The sequence below is a fragment of the Anopheles coluzzii genome, chromosome 2 (assembly GCF_943734685.1).
Source record: "Anopheles coluzzii chromosome 2, AcolN3, whole genome shotgun sequence".
Lineage (NCBI taxonomy): Eukaryota > Metazoa > Arthropoda > Insecta > Diptera > Culicidae > Anopheles > Anopheles coluzzii.
In genome coordinates, this window is record NC_064670.1 from 27,974,333 (window position 1) to 27,993,821 (window position 19,489).

At 45.6% G+C, this 19,489-nt stretch overlaps 4 protein-coding genes across 6 annotated transcripts; 2 read left to right on the top strand and 2 right to left on the bottom strand.

Annotated features, from left to right (window-relative positions):
* The first annotated feature begins 80 nt into the window (after nt 1-80).
* LOC120952376 (diphthine methyltransferase) lies at nt 81-1,684 on the top strand. 2 transcript variants are annotated; one of them, XM_040371677.2, is made up of 3 exons: nt 81-396; nt 455-1,103; nt 1,178-1,684. In XM_040371677.2, the coding sequence occupies exons 2-3, from the start codon at nt 506-508 to the stop codon at nt 1,651-1,653; spliced, it is 1,074 nt and encodes a 357-aa protein (XP_040227611.2). In that variant the 5' UTR covers nt 81-396; nt 455-505; the 3' UTR covers nt 1,654-1,684. The 2 variants fall into 2 exon arrangements, with proteins under 2 accessions (XP_040227611.2, XP_040227612.2); XM_040371678.2 differs by having other exon boundaries at nt 81-285.
* Nucleotides 1,685-1,894: 210 nt separating this feature from the next.
* LOC120952375 (zinc finger MYND domain-containing protein 11) lies at nt 1,895-5,515 on the top strand. Its single transcript, XM_040371676.2, has 7 exons — nt 1,895-2,370; nt 2,460-3,322; nt 3,395-3,620; nt 3,696-4,308; nt 4,389-4,683; nt 4,758-4,913; nt 4,985-5,515. The coding sequence occupies exons 1-7, from the start codon at nt 2,235-2,237 to the stop codon at nt 5,120-5,122; spliced, it is 2,427 nt and encodes an 808-aa protein (XP_040227610.2). The 5' UTR covers nt 1,895-2,234; the 3' UTR covers nt 5,123-5,515.
* A 16-nt stretch (nt 5,516-5,531) lies between these two features.
* On the bottom strand, nt 5,532-8,615 carry LOC120952379 (pyridoxal phosphate phosphatase PHOSPHO2-like). 2 transcript variants are annotated; one of them, XM_049606802.1, is made up of 3 exons: nt 7,484-8,615; nt 5,848-7,280; nt 5,532-5,751 (listed from the first exon to the last, which is right to left on the bottom strand). In XM_049606802.1, exon 2 carries the CDS (start codon nt 7,010-7,012, stop codon nt 6,260-6,262), a length of 753 nt encoding a protein of 250 aa, XP_049462759.1. In that variant the 5' UTR covers nt 7,013-7,280; nt 7,484-8,615; the 3' UTR covers nt 5,532-5,751; nt 5,848-6,259. The 2 variants fall into 2 exon arrangements, with proteins under 2 accessions (XP_049462759.1, XP_040227614.1); XM_040371680.2 differs by having other exon boundaries at nt 7,361-8,615.
* Nucleotides 8,616-9,649: 1,034 nt separating this feature from the next.
* LOC120952378 (serine protease snake-like) lies at nt 9,650-14,308 on the bottom strand. The gene is made up of 2 exons (XM_040371679.2): nt 12,733-14,308; nt 9,650-11,682 (listed from the first exon to the last, which is right to left on the bottom strand). The coding sequence occupies exons 1-2, from the start codon at nt 13,226-13,228 to the stop codon at nt 11,330-11,332; spliced, it is 849 nt and encodes a 282-aa protein (XP_040227613.1). The 5' UTR covers nt 13,229-14,308; the 3' UTR covers nt 9,650-11,329.
* Nucleotides 14,309-19,489: the final 5,181 nt, after the last annotated feature.

The window sequence follows — 19,489 nt, forward strand, 5'->3', positions numbered from 1 at the left end:
TTTAACTGCGACATCCAACACCACGAACCAGATGCCAGCAAACAGTAAAGGTTATCAGGGGAGCACAAGATTATGTTGAGAGTTTGCGAGTTTGAGACCTAGCGCAGCTACTAGAAGAGGATCTCAAGCATTGAAACCACAGATATAGATGCAACATAAAAATATGTAAATAATAACATGACAACACAGTCCAACATAAGTTATGTTCCTCTGTTCTATCGTCACGGTTCGGAGTGAACAGAAAAGCAATCGTTTCGCCGCTGCCTATTACACGGTTCAGTTCTGGTAAGTGATCTTGCAAAAGTCTATGGGCAATCAGCTAATGAATGGCACCATCCGATGATGAGCTGGCTCAATTACACATCCTAACAAAAAGAACCGTAAAACACGTGTTCCGTAAGTTTGTAATTTGGTTTTCTAAATTATAATCAAATTAACAATTGCTTCGTTTTAGGTCCATGCCATTGCATAAGTTGCAAAGCCCCCGTATTTGTAGGCCCCACCAATGGGTAAATTAAATATCGAAACTATAACCTCACACGACACCGAACAACCGGCCGATTCGATCGAATGGTGTCCGCACGACGGCTGGCAGGACGTATTCGTATGCGGCACCTACCAGCACGAGCGCGATGAAGAACCGTCCTCCGCAAATCGAGTAGGCCGAATACTATTGTACCGGTTCGGTGCTGGACCGGACGGTGGTGGACCTACGGATGATACGCTCTCGCTCCTACAAACGATTGACAGGTCGGCCGTTTTAGATCAAAAATGGAACCCACGGACAAACCATCAACTGGCGGTGGCCGGTGCCGATGGAACGCTAGCACTCTACGCCCTGTCCGACACATCCGGACAGCTTCAGCTCGAACCACAGACAACGGCAACGCTTGCGGGCGATGAAACCGAGGAGCGTAATCTGTTAGCGTTGGCGCTTGATTGGTCGCCCGATGGAAAACGGATCGCTGTAAGCGATTCGCACGGTTGCATCCAGCTGTTGAACGTTGAGGATGGTCTCCAGCCCGTGCACAGCTGGAAGGTGCACGGGTTTGAAGCGTGGACGTGTGCGTTTAGTCGGCATAACGAAAATATCGTCTTCAGTGGTAAGTGAATGGAATTGCTTACCGACGGTTCCGTCGCCTTCAAATTACTCACACAGATGGGATCTATTTGGCAGGTGGCGACGATTGCTTTCTGTGTGCGCACGACGTACGCTGTCCGGGCGAACCGATCATGAAGGGTAAAAATAAAACTCACTCGGCGGGAGTCACCTCTCTACTGTCCTTTGCCGGGCGGGATCACATTCTACTCACCGGAAGCTACGATGAAAACGTACGTCTGTTTGACGAACGGCAGCTGAAGTGTAGCGTTTCCGAACTGCCGCTGCACGGTGGCGTCTGGCGCTTGCGGTCGAATCCACTCCGCGAGCCGGATGCAATTCTGTGCGCCTGCATGTATCATAACTTTAGTGTGGTTCAGCTTAATGCAGACGATTCGTTCGAGCTGGTTGGAGTGTACGGGGAACATGAGAGCATCTGCTATGGTTGTGATTGGCAACAGGTTGGGAAAGGCTACCGTTCCGGTAGAAACGTGATAGCGACTTGCTCGTTTTACGATCATAAACTATGCGTATCGGAGGTAACTGTAGCTTAGCTAGGTTAATAAATATACGAAGCGCTTACCATTCTTGGAAATGTTTTCTACAATAACTTGTGAAAGTGGTCGGATATATGCGAATCTTCAAGAAACCGTACCGTACTGAAACCCACGGCCGTATTACCGTTTTCTAGGAAATTTTCAAAGCATACCTAGGTGGCAAAATGGCATCAACATTCGATTTGATAGTTATGACAGTTCGGTGACAGTTGGTACAGGGAACGAGCATTGATGTCGCTCATGCGGCGCCAGATGATTTCTTGCAAATACCGCATAACGTCGATTAGAAAACAATTGCAAATATAACACGAAGCTTCCAGCTTTTGCTTAACTGAGGTGTGCATAAGTGAAAAACAAATGAGTAAAAATAAACAATGCAGCAGATTCTCACAAAAGCATTTGACAACATCCCATTCGACGGAGCTGTGACCGTTACCTAACAGCTGTCAAACGTTTGGAACAAACATCTGTGAAAGAAGAAGACCAAGAAGTATCATCAACATAAACACTTTGGCTGTGCGGGAAATACATGTTTCCTACGATCCGATGAAAATTCGACGAACTTTGTGCGTTGCAACATGGCTAGCCTAGTACAGCAGGAAACGCCGTGTGGTGTAGCATCCGCCATCTGGAATATAATTATCAGTGCCCAGGGAGAAGAAATCGAACAGACGAAGTTAGTTGAGCAGCTCGCCGATGTGCTCGAAGATACGGGTAAGCATCACGACAAGAAGCATCCTTCCAATCCAGTCTTTCTCCATTGAAAAGTCCATTATTTTCCTAACCCTCCCGTCAAACCCCAGAATTGGCGGAACGACACGTCCAGGCGGCCATTTCCGACGAGCTAATAGTGGAGTGCGCCCGACCAAAGCACCGCGGAAGACAGAGACTAACTCCCACGTACACAGTACCGGCAAACTGGCAAGCGTACGCCATCCCGGACGGACAGCCGGACAAATATTGCTACGAGTGCCACCATGTTGGCAGTGTGGTGAAATGTGCCGGCTGCGTCCGAAGCTTCCACGAGGGCTGCCAGAAAACGGGCGACGAGCGGCAGCTCGAGCTGGAGCAGTACATGTCGAAGCAGAGGCGCATTACGGTGTCGGCAGTGAAGGCGCGGACGGCGCGGGGCAGGCAAAGGCGGTCCTCGGCCGCATCGCTTGCGGTCACGGAAGAGAGCACCGTCTCGTCGATGGACCTGTCGGCGGCTCAAGGCTCCGTCGAACTCGCTGACAGTACGAGGCTCGGGCAGCACGGTTCGGTGGACGATTCGGTGGACGTGACTGTGGGCGAATCGCTTGCCGACCGGATAAAGCACGAATCCGACGACACGTGCAGCAGCATCAAGCGGGAAGAGAACGTGAAGGAGGAAGGCTTGCCGACCGTCGACGACGCAATGTTTGTGGGTATGGTGCGACCGCCCAACCGGCGCCTGGAGAGAAGCCTCAACACACCGACGGTCAAGCCGGAAGTGTCGGACAGGGAAGGTAGTGCGGGCAGGGATGGCAGTGATAATAGCAGTCAAGCTGCTAGTGACACGATCGCGCCCCGTTACTGCTACGCCTGTGAACTGCTGCGGCATAGCTCAAATCAGGCACCTTCCAGCATTGAAAAGAGCGAGCTGAATTATCTTTTAAAGTTTGTAGTCGAACAATATAAATCTTGGGTAAGTGTGGGCGAAAGCTAAGTCAAGCTAAAGGTTTCAATCACACACGCGCTCGTTTTGTTTTGCTTTCAGATTCCAAAGGATACATTTTCAACCTCCAAGTTCTTGAGGGATACCGCTCGCCAAACGCCCGTGGTGACGCGCAAGACCATTGATATTTGCCGCAAGATGCTGCTGCGCATTCCCACATCGTTCGCGGACGTACGGGAAAAGATCACAAGCGAGCAGTACGCCCGGTTGGAAGAGTTTCACGTTGATTTGCTGGACATTGTGCATAACGTTGCCATCATCCATGGAGGTAGTGCGCGTTTATTGCTTGCAAACACGGTCTCAAATAGCTTCTAATCCCTCTGCTCGTGTCCCCTGTCTGTAGATACTTCGACGGCCTACAGTGCTGCGATGTACTTCCTAGCGGATTGCGTGTACGATCTGCGTGAAATACGCCATTGTTCGGACTGCTATCGCCACTCGGCCGAGAAAGCCGAACCGGATTGGTTCGCTCGACCGTGTCGCACCCGGCACGAGCTGGTGTTTGCCAAGCAGTCACGCTTCCAGTACTGGCCGGCGAAGGTCGTGCGGGTGGTAAACAACCTGTACGATGTGCGGTTCTTCGGCGGAAATCATCCGCGAGCGCTAATAGATGCGGGCTGGGTTAAGCCCATCGATACCGAGCTGGGCACGCTCGGTGTGAAGGATAAGCATGGAGGCTTTCAGCTAGCGATGAAGGAAATGTTGAAATATCAGTCACTCGCGGAAGGATTCAGAGATCATTTTGCCTTTACGTCCGTCACGGAGCAGATGCAGGCAGCGGTGGTTACCAGAACGGTGGAAAGTGTTTTGCCGCCGGAGTTGCGCGATGGCGCTGGTAGACAGAGTACATCCTTGGGCGGTGAATTCACAGCGCGGACCATGAAGAAGAGACAGCGGAACCAGAGAAACAAGCAGCCCAGTGTGGTGCATCAGTCTGTACCGCTTGGTGCAGTGAGGTGAGCAGTAGTACCCCTGAAGCAAATCGTGATGTGCTTTATTTTATTTATTTGCTTTATTTATTCATTTTGCTTCACAGCCCACCACCGACTGTTGCCAGCACAAATGGCAGTACTATATCGACGCGGTCAAAACGTCGGGAAACGGCCTCCCATCAGCATACACCAGCCAAAAAGACACGCTCCAGCACTCAAGCAGTCGCCCAATCGCCCGAGCAGGATTCGGTCGAGCTTCCTCTACAGCAGTTGGACTGCGCGCTCGATGGCAATCATAACGGGTACGATGGTGAGGTAGGCGCTTCCAGCTCTACACGTGTAGCTCGCACGAAGCAGAATGAAATTCTACGGTTCCCGGAAAAATACGACACATTTCGGGTACGCAAGCGTTTAACTCTCGGCAGGTTGTTTTGGGTTAAACTAATATTCTTTTCTAATTCGAAAACACCCAGCTAAAGCAACTGTTTCAACAAGTAACCGATCTGGAGGAAACGAAACAGGTCGCTCTAAAGCTGCTGCAGAACAAAGAGCAGCACTTTGCCCGCAAACTGGAATGGTTGAAGGAAACGCACCAGCACCAAATAAGTGAAATTAAGAAAAGGCAATGGGTAAGTAGCGATTGCGGACGTTTGCTGATGTACTTAAGCTGTTTACTAACTACTACACCCTATCTTTGCAGTGCGTGGTGTGTGAAAAGGAAGCCCGAATTCCGTGCTGCTGGAATACGTCCTACTGTACGACCGACTGTCGCGAACGGCATTGGCCAGGGCATCAGCGGCAACACCCGATCGCGAGCCACAGTAATCGTTTTTCCTAGTCACACGAACGACAGCGTATACTTTGCGCGAGGTCTCTCACGATCTTCCCGTGAGCGCACCGAATGACGTGTAGTATAATCCGGCATGTGTTTCTTGAATTATTTTGCTTTTCTTTGCAATGCCTAAATTGCATTTTATTTCTCTGTGTTTAACACGGCCGCTAGTAGCTAGAATTGAATTAATTGTGATGCTATTGAATTTCATGTTTAGGTTCTGCACGTTTGTGCAAAACAAATTCATTAAGATTGAATGTGAAGCCCCCGGGGGATCACGCGGTTACAAGTTTCACAACATTTCATTTTATCGTTTGTTTCCTTTTTCTGCAGCCGTGTTCAGTTTTGATAGGTTGATTTTCTATAGTTGAAATAAAATGAATTATCTTACGATTTGAATTCTACTAAGAAGAAATTAAAAAAAAGAAGTGGACTACACTTTTATTGCTATACTATCATCCGTCCACCGCGACAAAACTCTTTGCTGTACAATTCAACTCTGCAGCTGCGATCCGGCACCTCTCGTGGCCGGCGGTCCTTCAACGGGGACAATATCATTTCCTGCACCAGTTGCGGATAGATGCTTCAGCCGTTGCCGTTCCACATCTCGTCGTACTCCTTCGTGCAACCGTTCACTAGAGCCGGGCGGAAAGAAAGGAACAGCCAACAAGCGCTTTCGTATTAATGCCGTTCGTCAGCAAACAACCAACTCCCCCTTTGCCAAAACTTACCGGTCAGCGGCTTGACTGTAGTGGACGTAAGCGATTAAACTGCCACTCGCGATACAGGCGGAAAGGAAAGTTAATTTGGCCACCGTCGACATTATTGTGCGCGTTCGCTTCCCGCAACGATGAGGTAAACCAGTGCAATCGCAGCCCGTTTGACGTTTCTCGTACATAATGTAAACAAACCCCACCACCTCCTTTCGACACTCCTGCCTCCTTGCTCCTTGCCATGCGTGCAATGTCAAGCATTTTCGTTTGCAACGTTATTTTATTAGGAAAAAAATGAAACAAAATGTAGTATATTCACCATCATTATGGAGTCTGTAAAAATGCCAACCACAGCACACCGGCACACATGCAATAGCATTTCGGCAACCGGTGTGCTGAGCAGGGTGAAAACAGTACGGCGCTGTAAAGATCAGTCCTCCAGTTCAGTCCATATAAGGTCGTTCAGCTCGTGCCCATCCGTCCATTGCAGTACCTTGGCCACGTACGGGTGCTCCAGCTTCCCGATGGCACCCTGCAGTGCATCATGGCAGGAGTAGCCACGTCTGGCACAGGCGTACCCATTGCTGCCGAGCCGCAACATCGGACACACGTCGTTCTTGCCGTCCCCGGCGTAGAACACCTTCTCGTAATCGACCTGCCGCTCGTCGTGCTGCCGGCGCAGGAACTCTTCCATTATCTTGCCCTTGCAAAGGTTCTTCGAGCTGAGCGAGCACTCCGTCTGGTAGTGGTACGGGCGCAGCTCCAGCAGCCCGCTGCCATCGAACCGGGCCGGATTTGTAAACACGCTGTGTATGTACGAGCCGATGTCGTTGAAATCGTTCCACAGCCGTATGAACTCCGAGTTGGAATCGCTTATGATGATCACGTCGAACCCGTGCCGCACCAGGTTGCCGATGCACGACTTCATCCCGGGCACCTCCGGTATGCCGCGTATCGCCGACGCAATGTCCATCGGCTGGAAGCCGCCCTGGTGCAGCAGCCGGAAGACGCGCTGCATGTACGGGATCCAGCCGCAGGAGCGCAGTATGCTTTGCACGTCCGGCGGTACCCCGCCCGGCCCGAGCAGATCGCGCACCACTACGTCCGTGTTGTGTTCGCAGACGGTGTGATCGAAATCCAGCACGGCCAGCCGCTTCAGCAGCCGCCCACTGCTGGAGAACATCCTTACGCGGCTGCCGCGTCGCTTGCTGTCACTGTTTGCCGTGTTTGGTTTGTGTGCCACGGAACCACTGAATAGAAACACTCACTCCCCAAGCGAGTACAGGTCGCGATGAGCTGCTGGTGGCAGTTCAGCCCGAAACTGCATTCATGAATGGTAAAGTTGGACCGACGGACGCTTTGCCGATGCTGCAGAACATCTCCTTCGGTAAACCCGTGTGTGGCCCGCGGCTGCGACGGAGAATTCTCGATGTCGTCTTGTGGATGTGGATCTATTTTAAATGAGAAAGTTCAATATCAACCTAGTGTGTGCCGATAGCGGAAAGCGTTTGTGCAGGTGAAAGGGACACACCGCCGGCGATCAGGGTCGGGCGGAAGAAGATGGATTCGGTTGGTCCACTTTTCGTCAACAACAATTACAACAAGCACGGCACTGCGACTGCAGGACACGCCACAAACCAACACACACACCCACCCAGCCGACCGACCGAGAGCTTCTTGCGCAGCAGATGACAACAAAACAAAACAAAACAAACATTTACAACCCTCGCACTACGGAAACGACAAAGAAGGCGCGGGCGCGTGTATGAGTGTGTGTGTGTGTGCGCACGGAGGACGAGAGGGCGCGAGCAAATGATACAGCTCGCGAGTGCGCTAGGAGTGCGCGGATGCAAAGGGCATTGGAAGCAGGTCATTTATTTTGTTTCTATTTTGTCATGTCAGGGCGCGTTGGAGCCAACAAAATGGGTGAGTATCGTTTTACTCGGTTTCGGTTTGTGAGGTCGATGCAAAAGTATGATGCGTTCACAATTGGAATTGCACGCAGCGGTACAGCGTCACCGTGGAATTTCACATCAAATAGGGAATAATTATCAAAACGTATTGGAAATCCTTTTGAGAGTTTGATAATCACTATTTCAAACGACCTTTTACCGGAAAGTTGTATGTATTTTCAATCGCGGAAGTACATTGCCTCGATCGTAAAAAAAAATATGGCGCAAATCGCTGGCGTTTTTTTTGCGCAACTTAGCACATGTTCGGCAAGCGAGCGCGGCTCACGAGATATGGGGCGTCGATTGATTTGCTTTGGCATGATCATGCATGCAATAGATTTGCTTTTATTTTTATCCACAGACTCTTCTCTTGTTTTCATGTACGTTTCATTGTAGAAATTAATTACTCTTATTTTATGTTCGTTTTATTACTTCTATCGACGGGACTACAAATCCTGTCCTGTTTCATACAGATGCATTTGGTTTTGTGGTAGAGTGTTGTCGTGTTTACACATTTTTTTATTTTATTAGAATTTTTTATGTTTATGTGTTGACTTTCTGTGGATTTTTGTGGCCATATCGTGTGAAAGATGTCACAGCCCCCCATCGGAGAACAGCCCGGAAGAGTTTTTAATTTCGCTCAGTTTTGTAGGAGCCCCAGGATCCCCAGGCAATCGTTTAATCTGGGTGGGATCAGAGATCTATTATTTCTATTTAGTCATCATCATGTGAACGGCCTGGTTGGTACTTGAAAATACAAACCATTGAGCATTTTCCTCTGAAACGAGCATAGTTTTCCCCTTATCGATGTTTGGCCTGGTTCCCAACGTCAGAAAAAAAACAAATCCCGTCTTTTGCTATTTGAAATAATATTAACGATTCCATTAGAATCGCCAACTGCATATCATCTGCTGCAAGTGTGAATAAAGATGTAATGAATTTTCAGTTTGAAACCGCAAATATTGACGTTTTTGTACAGCGGCACAGATTTTTTTTGCAGCGGCACAATGTCCACTACATGAAAGCTAAGAGGAAATTCAACATTAGAGTTGTTGTTTGTTTGAATAGTTTATAGAGGCTTTGGCTCCAACGGAGTTCTTTCGCCTATTAATTCAACATTAGAGGACATCATGTTGTTAACTATCGGTTGAATTTTTTACAATTCAAATATTATTGCCGTAAGAATCTAGTGTTAATACTGATATCGATATTGTATTGAGTTTTCTTTTTATTAAATTGCGGAATTGTATTTATATTTCGGCTAAATTAGAGGATGAGAGTTTCCATACTTGCTTTCGTCGTTTTGTCAGTAAACGTGAGTATTCTTCCATTTGGCGTATCGTCCTACGCGGATTTGGCGTATCGTCCTACCAAAATTAGTAATTTACTGTAAGCTAGCATATTTGTCTATAATTTTCATAATTTTAAAATCTTCAATGGCTTGGCGAGCTTCCTATACGCATGATTGATTATCCTGCCATGGGCGCACCAATCAGTTATAAATTAACTATACAAAGCCTTATTATTATTGTGCCAAATAACGATAATTTTAGAACTGTGTAGCTGTTCTGTTGCAATAATGACTATAAATTATAAACAGATTGTATGCTACAAACTAGTACAAGCTGGTGTATGAACTGGTGGTGAAAATGCATGTCCAGAAATCAGTCATTCTGATCGTACACATAGAAAGCCATATTTTATAAAAAACCATCAAAGCTTCGGAGTTAAACTCTAGCTTTGCAATCAAACGGCAGGTATAATTCACACATACTTTACATTTCTCTTTCATTCAGAGCCTTCTAATTTTAATGGTTGGAGCCTTTTATTCTCCTAAATCACTGTTGACTGTTATTTACACTGGTTGACTGTTATTTACAATTTATTCAAAAGCGATTAATTGGTGTATAATAATGGAATGTATTGATCAATTGTCATTGTATATTTATTTTTTATTTTATTTAAATTAAATTATCTACCAAATATAAGCAATTTTCTAGGATTTTCTTATAGCTAATAGCTATTGGCTGGTGTTGTTGAATCCGTCCGTAGCAGGAACGTTCGGCGGTAACGCGGGATCCTAAGGATGGCAACACATTTCATGTGCCCGGTCCTACAACACCTTGGTTATTAACGGATATAGTTATTAGCAACAATCTAGTACGTCACAAAAATGAGTGAAAATGAGTGTTGTGACGTACGCTGGCGCTACGCACGGATTCAATGATACCACCGATTATCTATAAATTACAAGCTACTTTCTAAGATTGACGAACTACAACTTTTTACTATACATAAATTATCTTTCCAGAATGAAGGTTCGGTACTTTTTAAATTCTATTCTAGATTGTAGGTAGTTATTCTAATACAAAACGAACCAAAAAAAACAAATACGAAACATCATAACGCTTCAATTGAAATGTAAACAAATTGAAAAGTGGAAATATGCTGCACAACTGGAAATGCAACTGAAAATAAAATCGAATTTTCAGTTTCTAAACGACGATTGGACGGTCAACCGGTATACATCGTAATCATTGTCAATATATTTAATTCAAATGCAATTTTAGAAGCCTTGTCTCGCGTCTTTCCCTTACCATGACTCATCAATTGCCTATGTTAGGCCTATTTCACGATATCTCAGAAAAAAAATCTTTGCACTAATAGTATGTTTATTTCAATAGTACATGCAAACGGCGTTGGGAGCACGCTTATAATTTGTGAGTAAATGCTACTGTATGTTATCATAGTGGCATAGTTTTCATATCTTCATAGTGGTTCATATCTTATTGGTTATATAGAATTGTATTGTTTAATAGAGCTATGCGATTGGCTTAACATGCAGTATAGAACCATTTTGTGTAGGTTTTTTTGCAGAATATATATATTTTTTGTATGTCTCTGGAACGGCCAGACCGTATGGCTAGAATATCAGAAACACTCAGAAACATTAAAAAAAATCACTCCTCTCATTCATGTCTTGTATAATGTCATGCAATGCTTTTTTTGTAAATTTATGTATAATGCGTAGTTTTCATCGAAAATGAGAGAATTGTTTCAAATAAATAATTTCAAATGGAATAATTTGTCTTACTATCACAACTATCAAGTCGTTCGTTTGTATCAAGTTTGCCTTCGTAGTGGTGAGTGGTCAATGAATCATACTACAAACCAAACAATGCTGAAAGAATAATTTTCTAACTCAAGTTGCATCCAGCAGCATACCTATCCCTGATTTTCGACCTTTTCTTGCTAAATTTCCACCACATACAATTTTTTTCTTCTTGCATTTTGTTCAGAAACTGTCCTGGGATATTGATCATTAGTGATAGCGCGCTGCATTGAGTCGAGAAAGAATTCCCTCATTGTTCGATGGCAGTCAATCGGTTTTTTCGCAGACAGTGCTTTTGCTAGGAACACACATGTAAGGCAGCACATAAGGGAGGCAAGAAGCAAATGGCTTATTTTGGCAAGGCAATTCTCGTTGTTGCAATCTTTGGCACTGGGGTGGTGTGGTGGTCCGTAGGGATGGAGCGCAGTTCCGAGCGCTAGTCCGGTGTGATCTGCTCCAGCACCTGGTCGATCCACCCGGCGTAGGACGAAACGCGCGTGTACAGCCCGGGCCGGTCGACCGTACCGCAGATGCCACCGTTCGACGTGATCCCGACGACGTAGTAGCGATAAGCTTGTCCGATCGGTCTGGCCGACGGAAGCTTCAGCTGTAGCGGACCGCCCGAATCACCTTCGCACGTATCCTTGCCACCGTTCGGGTCGCCGGCGCACAGTTGACTTGGCAGCACGCCATGGCGCAGGCGCCGGCTCCGGTACAGCAACTGGTTGCACTGGCTGTTCGGTACGATCGGTATCTGTACGCGCTGCAGTATCATGGACGGGTCCTCAACTGGAATAGGGGAATGGAATGACAAAAAAAAACGAAACAAAATTACTATGGTTGTAAAAATGAGAATTTACAATTCTCTAATAAAATCGAACTGAAGAAAGAACCTAAAGAATGTGATAATAATGCGCCCAACTCATTTGTAACCATTCGCCAGCAAAAGCACATACCACTTTTTTACGGAATGTATGTGTTTCACAATTTAGAAAAATGGGAACCTAATATCAAACCAGTTGCGTGATAATGCCAAGCGTGAGATCGAACCATATGTTCCTTGGCCTACAAAAAAACACCGTTTCTCACTCGCTCTTCTCACTTCTCACAAACTTTCCAGATCGCTATCAAAATTAGCAGAAAAAGGAGTTTTTTTTAATGGTAAAATATAAGATAAACACTTAAATTCAACGCACAATCTGAAACAGGTTTTCAATATGCTACTCAACAGTTCGCTAAGAAAATGTGTGATTTTTTGGTTTTTCTTTTTTTTTATTTGTTGCTCTCTTTTCCTAACCGCGACAAGCAACGATATAAAGAGAAATTGCACTAGTTTTCGCACAAAATTACAACATTTAAGATAAGGGACTATGGAACCAGTTCACGGAACTACGTATTTATACAAGAAAAAGCGCTGATCGCGAGTGTTGATGTGCCATGGTGGCCGAAACTGTTCACAATCATAGATGATGTTTCAGGGGTTGGAACTGGTTTGCGAGAAAATGACTGCTAACGTTAGTTTTACGTTTGTCACGTCACCCTTAAGGCAAGTTCACTTCATTAAAAATCTCCAGAAAATGTCAAAAACTGGTGGCCTCATTTGCCTTGTTTTGCAGGCACGATTGGTGTTTATTAAATGGTTTCACAAATTATCCATCACGATCAAAGATGATCGGTATGTTGTACAGCAAATTTACAAAAAAGAACACCACTGCAATAATACCGTATCACAAGTGGTTATCTCACTCACTCATACACACTACCACACACACATAATTGACTGATTACTGCAACGATACCGTATCACAAAGGTTGGTTCGACGCGTCGCAATTACTTACAGTGGCCAAGTTTGCCCCACCCGGTAGCGATCAATGGCACGTTCTCGGGGATCGTTTCGCTTCGCCAGAGCAGCGCCGGCTGGATGCTGGATGCCACCGGTGACTCTAGCCGTATCAGCGCAATATCGTTGTACGCAAGCACACCGCCATATCCCGGATGCAGCACAACGTCCCGCACGCCAACGTACAGCGCGGGGCGGCGCAGATCATGCGCACCGAGCTGCACCACCGTCGGGGGATGGGACATGCCCGTGTGGGCACAGTGTGCCGCCGTCAGGACGAAGCGGTCCGAGATCAGCGTACCGCCGCAGAACCATTCGTACCCGTCGACACAATCGCCCCCATCGGCTTGCAGGCAGGACCGTCCCAGCACGGCCATATGGGGGAACTCGTCGGCGGTCGCGCTGTCACCACCCACTATAGCACCGACCACTGTTATTAGGTGGAAGCATCCGCCGAGCCACAGAAGCGCCACTACCAGCAATGGTAACATCATCTTGTCTCGTCGATAACGTCTTCACGCGCAGCTCATGAACAGGCTAGGTTTATTCTACGGTTTAGTGAAAAGGTCCTTTTGCGCTACAAAACGTTCACTGTTGCACTTGCACCACTACACGGCACGATTACAAATGTTCACACGCTTAGTTTGCACTCTTTCTAATCAACTCGTTCAACAACGGAACAAACTGGAACTGGTCACATCCTGGACAAGGATATACTGCGCAACAGTACGCTCGCAGCAAACACAACCGTTGCGTTCTTCCAGCCGACGCGGAATGAGCGCACCATCGATGACCGTGCGCGATTCGAGCGACCGCTGCTGACCGAAGTGTACTGCTCTCGCGCTCGATACGTCATCGTTTCAGCGTACAGCTAGCGCGCGGACGGGACGCGCGAAGATCAAGAATCTACACGAACCGCCGTGGTGGAGTGGCTGCTGCTGAAGAGCTGCTGCTGTCTTGGGTGGCCGAACGTCTTACAACCCCACACGCACACAGCTTTGCTGGTGTTTCGGGCGCTAAGGAGCTTTGAAGGTTGCGTACGCTGTGCAGGGCCGACCGTACCGGGTAGGTGCGATCCATCAGATTCATGACGTCACACCACGGCACAGCACAGAAGTGAGCGGGTGAGTCGTTGAAGTATGATCACAAGCGTGGAAGAAGGGATGCTACAGAAGGAAGACCGGCGAGGAGAGGGAGGCAAGATGTTCGCCGGCATCGTGTGTGAAGCGAAGGCGTGCGAACGGACAAAACGGTTCCGATAGGGTTGTCACTAACTTTAATGACCTTCGAGCGCCACACCAAAAGGTTTTAGGCTCATTTTCATAAACCTTTCGCACGCTTAGCGATTCTTCCGAAACTGGAACCGGGTTTTTTATCTCCGTTATCAATTCTAATCGGCCATACGTGCCGCAATGTCCTAGTGCGTGTGTGCGTGTGTGTGGGTAGTGGAAAGCCTGTTTTTCTGGTAGGTTTATTTTTAGCCCACCCGGTTTTTAGTTTATAATTTTGTTTTATTGTATAGCTTCCACTCATTAATGACGGCCATTGTAGCCACCGTCGCTAGCAGCTAGATTTTAGTTGAAATTTGAAATGTAAATGTATCATTACTTCCTTTGCTTTATCACCTGTTGCCGTACATACATTTAATTGGTTAAAGATGTTTCAAACAGTCAGTATGCTGTGAAACAAAGTACATGCAAACACTGTGGGACAATGTAAAGGCACGAGACATTTGTTTACTAATTTCACTAAAACCTAATGCAAATAGTTCGGGATATTCCAGAGCGTGACGCACCCCCCCGAGTGATTGCGAAAGAATCAATTGCAGCGGGAAACAGACCGTCTCATCTATTATTTAAATGAGTCAAACACATTGCTGAATATTGAACGTTAGCTAATTAGGTGCCGAAAAGTTTACTTTTTAATTTATAATGAGACAGAGAGAGAGAGAGAGAGATAGAAAGAGAGAGAGAGAGAGAGAGAGAGAGAGAGAGAGAGAGAGAGAGAGAGAGAGAGAGAGAGAGAGAAATAGTCCTTTAAAAAGTGTATTTATTTACGCAAAATGCAAAATGTTTAGTTTAACGGTTCTGTTCTTATCGATAGTTTGTAGCGCAGCTTTGTATTGGATATAATGGGCTGTTTCAGGATTTCCCTGCGTGTACCAGCTCTGGCATGGCATATATTTCATTCCATTTAAAATATTATGACACATCTAACCCAATGACCAATGATCAAGAGTGCCCAGCAAGCAAATCGGTGAATAAAAACGTGTGTATATCTTCAATCGAAGAGTTAAGTGATGCATTCAGCAGCAGGATGCTAAGGTCGGCACAACGCACTATAGCTGCTGTGCGCTTTGGGCAAGATAAGGTTTTCAGTATTAGTTACAGGGGTTTTAAGGGGGACCTTTTTCTTCATTCTTTCTTATGTGAATTACTTAATGATTGGGACTTTATTGGATTGGGAATTGGACTTTACGGAACCCTTTTTTTACAGGATCATTTGGAAATTCCTATAAGATTTTTCAAAAAAGGGTGCTACAGGGTGCCAATTTCCCATTACATAGAGTGTCTTGTAACTTTTATTAAATTTATTTATTATTTTACAACCATTTACAGATCAAGCAATTGCCATAGCTCTCATTAATTAAATTTTCCTGCGACAATCTGGAAGAGGAAAGTTTCATAGGAAATCCCGTGCCACAATAGCTAGCAAAGTTCTAACTATACTATTATCACATGATGGCGCTCTAAAAGTTTTCTCTACACCATGGGACACGCTTTTATGGCCAAACACCTGCAGCGCGTTTCGCCCATAGTACCACACTGCTGCACTTGTAGTGTCCATGGCAAGATGAATCATGCTCGCCACAACGGTGGACAACATTTAATCATGCACGCACGGGGCATACACACGTTGTTTGATTTTGGTGGGGTGGTGGTGAATTGAAGCTGGCCGGTTGGGAGGGAGAAAGCTTTATGCTGCAGTTGCTTCACCGGAAAGATGCCGGATTGCTCAGCCGTGCGCCCGGTGCGCTGGAATTGGATCATAATAGTACAGTGCTGCTTACCTTTTCGCACCCGTTTCGTTACCGCTATGTGTTGTTGTTGTCCTTAAGTGCCCACCATGACGTGGCAGCGTGTGAACAGCGCTCCGTACGCGAAGGCGGAGGCTTGGCTGTGGTGCCCAACATTGCGTTCCTCGCATCGTTTTCCTTTCGACCGGAAACGGTTCGGAAGCCACCGGGGTGGCTATCCTTTCCAGCCGCACCGCCAAAGGGGCTCCAAAGATCGTTGCCTAGTTTCGGGGTCGGTAAGGATGCTGCAGACGAACAAGGTCGCGCAGTGGCGAACCATGGTGGGAGGGATGCCGGACTCGGGCGGCATTTGGGGCGTGCGGATGATTCATCGGCGTTCGTTGAAGGACGGTAATTGTAAATCAAGCGAGGGGAGCGGATATTGGGTGAAGCTTTTAGAAAATCGGTATTCTGCATTGCGCTGCGTGTGTGCGTGGATTTGGATTCTTAACGGAATGGAATGATTTATTTGTCTTTCTCATAGAAAAAATGAAATCTTATTGCAGGAAAAATGTTTTTCACTTAACTATTCAATTGTATATAATCATTTAAATGTTAATTATCTTTTTTGTCATCTTTGTTTGGTTACGCACAGTTTTGGCAGAAAGAAAAACTCTATTGCTTGCAATAATTATTATAAATATGCAATATGTTGATGTAACAACGTTCAATTAGCAATTATTTCATACAAAAATACATGTAAATTTAAATGCAGTGTAGATTTTGTACAGATATTCTCAAACTTAATAAAAACTCAAGGCAAGGATTATTTCAAAACTATTTTGATTAACATTTTAGATACCTTCTACTTCTTTTTATCTTTTCTACTTTATATGCACTATTATAGACCTATTGGCAGAAAATCTAGCAATTGGTTACCCTAATAAGCTACGGAATGTTTTGATATGCAGTTTCAATAGTACAATTGTAATAGTTAACTGTTGAGCTGTTACTTAAATTCCACTTAGAATGTTGAGCGCAAATGAAATAAGAACTAAAAATTGATTAATTGAACCAAATGGGGTTACCTTATGATTTGGATTAAATTTAGCAGTATTAAAAATAATGTTTTATCCTTTTTCATACAATTACAAATAATTGCAATACGCACACCAAACTAACCCAACACAGGATTTCGCACACTTATTTCCCATTCCGCAGTTATTTCCCATAATTTTTTGGGCTCGTCTCACGATTTATTCATCGTATCCTATGGATTTTTTATTCGTTTTAACGATTTATTTGCATCGTCAGAATGGACATCAATATAATGTAAACAACATATTCTGGGAACATTGCAATTGAATCGCCCCAACCAGCGGTTGGCAAACTTTACGACCGAAAGAGCCAAATTCTACAATAATGTATGTAGAGTTTCATGTCAAGAAATCGGCGACTTTAACGGTAAACAAAGTAAGCAATTGCGGGGGCCCCGTCGATGAGGGCATCTCATGTATTTGTAGTCCAGCATGTTTAACAATTGATAGAGTATGGCACTGTATTAGCAAGGATGGTCCCGTGCTCGACGTACCCTGAGCACCACAACCTCCCACCCTCACCCCCTCCACTCCCCGGCTATCAGCTACAAAATTTAAGCGGAACTGTTCCATTATCCAAGACGGGTGCCGGATATCCTCCCGACACTGTAAACCCAGTATTGTCAACAAGTGCGAAACGCGGTGATTTTTTTTGGCATACATTTAGATTAATAAATTGTTTGGCACGATGCGCATGTCTTAGAGCAGACGCGAGCTCTTATTGCCATTGTTGACAGGCACAGGCTCTAAGCGGTCGTCCACCCTCAATACACACTGTATACAATACAATACATTGTATTGCCAATTCCTGACAACGGCGGACGTCCGGTTGAAACTACCCTAATTGACACCGTTCCGTTCTACTCCGTCAGTAGCGAAGAAGGTACACTGAACATTATTCTAATTGGTGTAACGTCCAACACCGATAAGCGGGCCGTATACGGAGGCTTGCGAGAGTTGTTCAGTACCATGCAGCCGACTAGTCAGTCTTTGCTACAAGGGGACGGTCTATTGTAGATTTGAACCCACGACGGGCATGTTGTTAAGTAGTGCGCGTTGACGACCGTCCACTTTGCGATCCTGGAACCAAGCTACACACTGATGGGTGCGGACAAGCTAAACCCTACTAGGCTGGCACTAACATTGAATCTTAGATATGTAAAATATGTCACGGACATGGTAGCGCATCGCTGACGTGACTCATCCATGGGGAGGTTGCTTCTTGTGAATGAAATGTTTTGGGGGCCAATGTGGCAAAAATTACTCATAACAATGGCATTGACCATGCCAAACTAGCTTATCGCTTAAAAGTGTCTAGGGAATTTAAAACAAAAAGATATGTTTCACTAACGATTACTCAACGCTCGCCCATCACCGCCAGTCAAAATGTCTCGCAAAGTACAGACGGCATCCAAACAATTGCCTTTCTTATAGCTGATTAATCGTTCTAGATTTAAAATCATTTTGAATTTTGTTTTTGCTTTCGAAGCAGCAGCTACTATCCCCTGATTCAGTTGCGCGGAACACAGCTGAAGGCGTTATTTTGTTACGCGCTCAATGTTATTATTTTCGCGCAAGGGTTACGCACCTAGTACAGCTGACCTTCTCACTACTTTCCATGTGCAAGCCACATCATCGAATACGTGCCGAATAGTGTATCAATGGGGTGCCGCCTCAGCGAGGGATTATGAAATGTAGTGACGTCGGCGCGAAACATATCGTGCGGCGTCGGGCATCGAGAAATGCATGCCGACACCCAAACCGCAAATGACGCAAGCCACAAACACGCGGATACGTGACGATGGCTGTGGCCCTCGTCGTCATCGTTTTCGGAGCTTTACCTTCACGCCGTCACCGTCCGGTGGGTTGGATAGATCCGGTCCCATTCATGAAACCAGCACGGAGCAAAAGCGTTTTGTTTGGGGTGGAATAAAAGAGAGATGTCTAGAGCATGTGAAAGAAAAGCAAACTGCAAGTCATTGGCGGTCAACGGCAATGTTAAAGCTGGGCAGCCTTCGGGTGGAGCGTTTGAAGCGTAATTCGATTGAAGCTATCTTTTGAGAATTTGGGGTTTTTTCTTTAGTCTAGAAAAGGTTGCAGAAGCTTTGAAGCAAATATCAGCTAGTCCAGTGTGTTATACATTGTTTAATTGTCGATATATAGTAAAATTTCACCACACTGTTCGACAAATTTCGCCATAAGGATAGCAACTACGTATAACACGACACATTGCCTCACATTGACGTTACGGGAGGATGAGTCATCGCTACCGTGCAACAGTATAATTAATACAATATTTGAATTTAATCTTACCATCCATTGCAACGTGCCTATTTCTTACATTATCTGAAAGAATACGCATGGCGGGCTGATGCAGCGCGATGTCATCATACACGTTTGTCGACGCTTTTGTGGCCTGATGCAGCGGTCTACAATGAGTAACGGATGATGACGATCCAATCCATGAAAGAGATTCGAATTTGATGATCATCAAAGTGTATCATATAATTTAATGATAACACGTGCATGTGTTTTTGTATAGCCATATCCAGGAATTCAGTAAATTTGTTCTAACAACAGCATCAGTAGACATTCCAGCACGGTAAGCAGCAGCAGCACGGAATGACCGGAACAAAACAAAC

Coding starts and splice junctions, on each gene's coding strand:
- LOC120952376 (XM_040371677.2), top strand. CDS start 506: ATGGGTAAATTAAATATCGAAACTATAACCTCACACGACACCGAACAA. Junction 1,104..1,177: donor CGAAAATATCGTCTTCAGTG/GTAAGTGAATGG, acceptor TCTATTTGGCAG/GTGGCGACGATTGCTTTCTG.
- LOC120952375 (XM_040371676.2), top strand. CDS start 2,235: ATGGCTAGCCTAGTACAGCAGGAAACGCCGTGTGGTGTAGCATCCGCC. Junction 3,621..3,695: donor CGTTGCCATCATCCATGGAG/GTAGTGCGCGTT, acceptor CCCTGTCTGTAG/ATACTTCGACGGCCTACAGT. Junction 4,309..4,388: donor GTACCGCTTGGTGCAGTGAG/GTGAGCAGTAGT, acceptor TTTGCTTCACAG/CCCACCACCGACTGTTGCCA.
- LOC120952379 (XM_049606802.1), bottom strand. CDS start 7,012: ATGTTCTCCAGCAGTGGGCGGCTGCTGAAGCGGCTGGCCGTGCTGGAT.
- LOC120952378 (XM_040371679.2), bottom strand. CDS start 13,228: ATGATGTTACCATTGCTGGTAGTGGCGCTTCTGTGGCTCGGCGGATGC. Junction 11,683..12,732: donor GTGGGGCAAACTTGGCCACT/GTAAGTAATTGC, acceptor CCCCTATTCCAG/TTGAGGACCCGTCCATGATA.